This window comes from Homarus americanus, unplaced genomic scaffold, assembly GCF_018991925.1.
Source record: "Homarus americanus isolate GMGI-L3 unplaced genomic scaffold, GMGI_Hamer_2.0 scaffold21914, whole genome shotgun sequence".
In the NCBI taxonomy this organism is placed as follows: domain Eukaryota; kingdom Metazoa; phylum Arthropoda; class Malacostraca; order Decapoda; family Nephropidae; genus Homarus; species Homarus americanus.
Genome location: NW_024719665.1, coordinates 718,388 through 725,709, shown reverse-complemented (window position 1 = coordinate 725,709; position 7,322 = coordinate 718,388). Strand labels below are relative to the sequence as shown.

At 44.2% G+C, this 7,322-nt stretch overlaps 1 protein-coding gene across 1 annotated transcript in view; it reads right to left on the bottom strand.

The window, feature by feature from the left end:
- Window positions 1-3,994, bottom strand: part of LOC121860232 (lipase lipl-5-like) — a 32,364-nt gene extending 28,370 nt beyond the window's left edge. The window contains exon 1 of the mRNA XM_042357319.1: window positions 3,302-3,994. Coding sequence (XP_042213253.1) covers window positions 3,302-3,306 — 5 coding nt within the window. The 5' untranslated portion in view covers window positions 3,307-3,994. The remainder of the gene's footprint in view (window positions 1-3,301) is intronic.
- Window positions 3,995-7,322: the final 3,328 nt, after the last annotated feature.

Genomic DNA, 7,322 nt, shown 5'->3' with positions numbered 1-7,322 from the left:
CTAGTGACTGGTGATTGATAGGTGGCTGGTGGCTGACGGTGGCGCTGGTGACCTGACAGGTGGCTGGGTGACTGACAAGTGGCTGGTGACTGACTAGTGACTGGTGATTGATAGGTGGCTGGTGACTGACAGGTGGCTGGTGACTGACAGGTGGCTGGTGACTGATAGGTGGCTGGTGACTGATAGGTGGCTGGTGACTGGCTGGTGACTGATAGGTGGCTGGTGGCTGACTGGTGGCTGTTGGCTGACTGGTGATTGACCTTTCCCGGACAAGGGAAAGAGGGATGTGCTAACTAGGTCATTGAACTTTCTCTAAGGGCTTGTGTGTGTCTGTGTGTGTGTGTGTCAAGTTGTGTCGTCCCTCATGCCCAGTTCTCAGTCACCTTACCTTTCACAACCATTCTTTTTTGTGGCCACTCAACCTTTCACTCCCTAAGCTAAAATTTGGTCATTTCCGGAGGAGTTTTTTCACATTTTTCTCGTCTCTCTCTCTCTCTCGTTGTCTATCTCTCTCTCTCTCTCTAGCCTCGCCAGATGAAAGGTTAAGGCGAATTAGCTCCCGGGGATTAGCAGACAGTGTAACCATGTCCAGTGCGAATTGGGAACAGCTCTATGCCTCTCCAAATGTTGAGGTTGAGAAGGTTAAGGGTAAAAGTATTTGGTTGAAGGAAGTGATTGTGAGGATGGAGGAGGAAGAAGTGAGAGGGGGAAAGAGTGGAAATGACAAGACAGATCAGTTTTTATCAGCCGAGAATTTAAACACGATACCCGAGGCACCGACTCTATACAGAGATAGTGAAGAAAATAGATTAAGTGAGAAAGTAGTGACTAGTAACGATGTTAGTAAACAAATAGACAAACTAAAGCCTAATAAGTCACCTGGTCCCGATGAGATACTTACCAGAGTATTAAAGGAATGTAAGGAAGAGCTTATGCCCTTAGCAAAGTTGTTTAACATGCCCTTAAAAACGGCTGTAGTACTAGAATGCTGGAGGATAGCGAATGTGATAACGATTTACAAGAAGGGCGATAGATCACTATCACCTAACTACAGTCCAATCAGTTAAACACCAGTTGTAGGCAAATGCAAACTCAATTCGAAATCACCCGGAGAAACACAAATTGATCAATGATTCCCAGCATGGCTTCATAAGTGGGCTTTCATGTCTGACAAATCTTTTGTCATTCTTTTAAACTGTTTCCGAGTCAGTGGACGACGGACACGATTATGATGTGGTATATTTCGACTCTGGCAAAACCTTGGACAGTATCCCCCACGAAAGACTGATACATAAAGTGGAGGCTCATGGCATTGGAGATGTTCTAAGCTGTATAAGGGCGTGGTTACAGGACAGGAACCAGTGTCAGCATTAATAGCACTATTTATTATATACATAAACGACATAGATATCGGCGTAGACAGCAACATAAGTAAATTTGCTGACGACCCTAAAATAGGGCGTGTAATTAAATCCGACGAGGACTCCGCAAAACTACAGGAAGATCTAAACATATTTTCTGCATGGTCTGAAAAATGGCAGGTCAAATTCAATGTGGAGAAATGTAAAGTACTCAGTATAGGAGATGTAAACGGAGAAATCAGATACCAGATGAACAACGATGTTATAGAGAAATCCGACTGTGAGAAAGATTTAGGAGTAATAATAAGTAGAAATCTTAAACCAAGTCAACAATGTGGATTTCCTCGAAACAAGGCTAACAAAGTACTTGGGTTCATACAAAGGAGTGTTAATTACAAGACTAGCGAGGTCATCCTAAAACTATATCTTTTGCTTGTGAGACCTCACTTGGATTACGCGGTTCATTTCTGGTCACCGTATTACAGAAAGGATATAGATCCCTTGAAAGAATTCAGAGGAGAATGACAAGACTAATCCAGGGTATTAGGAACCTTGAGTACAGAGACAGGTTAAAGCATCTTAATTTGCACTCCCTTGAGAGACGTAGAACGAGGAGCGATATGGAAGTCAGGGCTAAACAAAGGTGATATAACAAAGGTACTCAAACTATCCAACCAGGAGCGAACTTGTAACAATGGTTTTAAATTAGACAAATTTAGATTTTGGCACGAGATAGGTAAACATTGGTTTGGAATTAGTAGTGGATGAGTGGAACAAGTTACCAAACATCATCATTAACTCTAATACGCTGGATAGCTTCAAACATACAGTAGGTTGGATGGATATATGAGCGATAGGGGTTGGGTGTAAACGGGACTGTCCAGTATGGGCCAATAGGCCCACTGCAGTTTCTTCCATTCTTATGTTCTTATCTCTCTCTCTCTCTCTCTCTCTCACACACACACACACACATTTATGGACTTGCCTACAAAAAATGACAATGCATCTCCTCCCATAATTACATATGTTGAAGCAAACAACCTCACGCACACACAGACAAACCTGCATGAAATTAACTATGTTTACATGTATACACACACACACACACACACACACACACACACACACACACACACACACACACACACACACACACGTTATCTCGTAAGCCTATAAACACACAGCGCCACACAGCTAAAGCTGCCTCCCAAAAGCTGGGAATGCTGTGCAGATGCCGTAGCTACTTCACTCCTGAGCAGTTGCTTCAAGTATATAAGGGATTCATTCGTCCTAACTTGGAGTACTGCTCTCATATCTGGGGTGGCTCCTCTTCTGTCCAACTGTTGATAGGGTGGAATCAAAGGCATTTCGTCTTATTAAGTCTCCTGCTTTAGTTGACAATCTTTCTTCTCTTTATCTTCGCTGCAATGTTGCTTCACTCTCTCAGTTTTACAGATACTTTAACGGGCAATGTTCGGTGGAATTGGCATCCTGTGTACCGCCGGCAAGGCCGTGGGCTCGTAACATTCGTCTTGCCCGCGGTGCCCACCGTTTCTGTGTGGATGTCGGTCACACCACAATAACCCGTTTTAGTACATCCTTCTTTCCTCATACAGCCAAACTGTGGAATGCTCTGCCTTCTTCTGTGTTTCCATACTTATACAACTTGTCTCACTTTAAAAAGCTGGTTTTCCGGCATCTTTGTGGTGTACATTAAAATAACCTCTTTTTTTTTTCGCCCCCCAGGACCCGTTGTGGGTCGTTCGACCTGTGCCCGGGTGGGCTAATCCCCGTAAAAAACACAAAAAAAACCACACACACACACACACACAATGTCACACTTATAAACTCACACACACACACACACACACAAACACACGTATCTTACAAACAAACACAAAAAGGATGACATAACAACCAATTCAAATTTATTTTCTTACCTCATGGCTGCAAGTTGTGTGGGTCTCAGGTTGAAATTTTTTTAGCTATTAAATATTTGACTCGTTTAGGCCTTCCGAGGATGTTGCGACTTGTTAGGGTTCAAACACACACCTGGGTTGGCATTTGGATTTCAACAAGCGTGGGTTCAAAAAGAGTCACAAGCGTGGGTTCAAAAAGAGTCACAAGCGTGGGTTCAAAAAGAGTCACAAGCGTGGGTTCAAAAAGAGTCACAAGTGTGGGTTCAAACACTATATATTACTAGTATGGGTTCACGAGAGATGATTCAAACGTAGTGTTTCAGTCACTGTTCGAACTGAATCACACTCATTACTGAACACTTGACTGACTCTTTTGAATATCTGTAAGTCACCATTCGTTCACCAAGTACACAACGTAACTAGAATGCATTCCTCAGTCAGATATGAACAGCATTTTAGCGCAGCATGAAGTTCGAGGGAAACAGCATTTACAGCACCAATGCAGCACAGACGATGAGGAAACACCAGAATGAGACGAACAGCACTGTGAAGCAGAGAAGACAAGCCAATTATCTAGAGAACTTCACACACTCACACACACCCGGGAACTAAACTGGTCTTTCCAAATCGAGTTGTGGTGAACGAGTGAGTCAACTAGTCCAGGAGTGTGTGGACCTCACCTCACGAATGTCGGCGGGTGTCTGAGAAAGGTTGAGTACTTGTGGCTCAGTTAGATGGTGGGGAGGCCAGATGTTGGTAAGGGTGGACATCGTGGAAACTCATGAAGTCGTGCGTGAATGAGAGAGGGAGGGATGAGGGAAGGAGGTAGAAGTGGCTGGTAGTGGATCTCACGTATCTCTCTCTCTCGTTTTTCTTCTCTAGTTCAATTATTCTCCCTCTTCTTCCTTTTTATCTTAGTTTTGTCTTTACTTTTTCCCTATTTATTTCTCCTTGTTTCCTGCTCCTCTTTCTTTTCTTCAATTCCTTAATTTTTTTTATTTCCTCTTCTTTATTTTTCCTGCCTTCTTCTTATTCCATTTCTGCTCTCCTCCAACACCCACAGTTTTCCCTTCACTTTTCTTCTCGTTGTCTGATCTCTCCTCCTCCTCCTCCTCCTCGTTCTGGATATACCTCGACCTCCCCTAACTTCTCTATATGACACATCGCCACTGGATAAAACCCAATAGATAATTCGCCAGATAATCATTCGCCGACAGATAATACCCTCCTGAATACTTCGCCAAAGCAACTATTCGCCCAAAAGACAACAACTCGCCCTTCCTAGATCATATTAATCGAATATTTCAACAGAATTCTAAACATTTTTACAGATTAATAGCAAAACCTCATCATAGAGAGAGAGAGTGTTAGGAGAACTTACTTCTTGCTTTAGTCAGTCTCTCTCTCTCTCTCTCTCTCTCTCTCTCTCTCTCTCTCTCTCTCTCTAGGTTAAATGAACAGTAACAATTATACATCGTAATGGTGTATAATAATCGTATTAAATAATGAGAGTTATTATGGCTTTCAAAATAACAATGGAGGTCTATTATTTCTTCATATTTATAATTATAGACTTGGCGCTGACTTACTGCAGAATATAAGAAACCCAAAAATATATAGACTTATTTAAATATATAGATGTGATGAATATATAGACATGCTGAAATATATAGAAACACAGAGAATGAAAAAGAAATCGCCATTACGGTAATTCGCCATTGGATGTACCGTCAACTGGATAATTCGCCACCATTGTAACACTATATCGTTGCTATATTTATCAATTCTTTACTTTCACCTACACGCCCACAAACCCACACCACGCCCACAAACACTCACCAGGCTAAACACACGCACTAGGCTCACAAACACTCATGACGCCCACAACCCCACACCACGCACACAAACACTCACCCCACACACTTACAACACACACTCACACCCACAACCTCCCACCACCTACAAACCCACCCCCAACCCTACAAACCCAAACCCCTCCCACACACACCACAACTTACATCACAAACCCACACTCCACCTACAAACCCACGCATCCTCAAACCCACACCCCACCTACAAACCCCACACCCAACCTACAAACCCACGCCTCTAAACCCACACCCCATCCACAAACCCACACCCACCTACAAACCCACCACCCAACCTACAAACCCCACGCCTCACCTACAAACCCACACACCCCACCGACAAACCCACGCCTCACAAACCCACACCCCATCCACAAACCCACACCCCATCTACAAACCCACCCACCTACAAACCCACGCTCACAAACCCACACCTAATCCACAAACCCACACCCCACCTACAACCCACCCACCAAACAAACCCACCCTCACACCCCATCCACAAACCCACCCCACCTACAAACCCACACCCCACCTACAACCACCTCCACCCACAAACCCACGCCTCACAAACCCACACCTACCCACCCACAACACCCCACCCCACCCCCCACCCCACACAAACCCCACGCCTCACAAACCCACAACCCACACCCACCACAAGCCCACCCCACCTACAAACCCCACACCCACCTACAAGCCCACACCCCACCTACAAACCCCACGCCTCACAAACCCACACCCTACCCACAAACCAACACCCAACACCCCACCTACAAACCCACGCCTCACAAACCCACACCTCATCCACAAACCTACACCCCACCTGCAAACCCACGCCTCACCTACAAACCCACACCCCACCTACAAACCCACGCCTCACAAACCCACACCCCACCCACATATCCACACCCCCCACAAACCCACAGCACTAGAGCCAGATTTTACTTTGAAGCAATACGTGTCTCTTGCTGCACCCTATAATGATAGGTTCACTAGGACCGGTGTAGTACCTCCTGGCTAACCCGTACGTACGCCTTATCCCCTTTCTACTTATTATGTATCTGAAGGTTATGTTACAGCGTTGAGGAGGAATAATGATTAAATAGGGGTTGTAGTGTTGATTATGGTATGGGGAATTGTTGTAATGATAACTGTGTTAGTTACTGTGTAATAATAAAGTTAACAACAATAATAATAATAATAATAATAACAATAATAATAATAATAATAATAATAATAATAATAATAATAATAATAATAATAATAATAATGTGTTAATTTAATATTATTGTTCATATTATTATTATTATTATTCTTGTTGTTGTTGTTGTTGTTGTTGTTGTTGTTGTTGTTGTTGTATTCAAGAGCCTCACCGTCCAGACTCTTTAAGTACACTTCACTAGTTATTAAATTCATAAAAAAATGCAAGATAAATTAATCCAACCTCGACATATCTTCACACAAGAGGTGATAATACCTACTAGTAGAGCAGTGAGGGGCAGCACACACGAGCACCGCCTCTTATGTGATAACTAGCCACTCAGATCTCATGGCTGACGATAACCCCCCCCCTCCCCTCACCCCCAGTCTGATTAGCCAATGAGGTGAGAGGTACAGATCGCCCGGTAACTCAGAGGGATTAGATTACAAACAGCACAGGTGTATCCATTACTCGTTGTTAATTAAGTATTCCGGACAGGTGAGGTGAGTGGAGATGGTGTTGTGGTGAGTGGTGTTGTGTGTCATGAGGGAACTGTTTCTTACTCCCTCTCACTCCCTTTTGTTACGCGCGCGCGAGCACACGCACACACACACTCCTACTACTACTACTACTTTGCTGTCACTCGGAATCGAGTATGACGATCATCCAGCTATAATACAATGATATGAGTTATTAGGGATGTCACCTAGGTTAGTGAGTTCTGAGGTGACTAAAGGGACAAATACGGGACCGGCAGCGTCGTTCACAGTTGTTGCATATGTGGAGGGCTCCATCTACTGCGGGAGGGGCGGTGGTAGCGTCTTTCCGGCGTTGGCGCTTGTCTGCTTCGGTTTGCAGTCGGGCTAACTCGAAAGCATTGATACTGTCTCGTGCGGTGCTCCTCCAAGCGTTACGATGTGGAATAATCGACTCCCAGGTGAGGGGGTCGATTTGGCACTTTTTCAAGTTT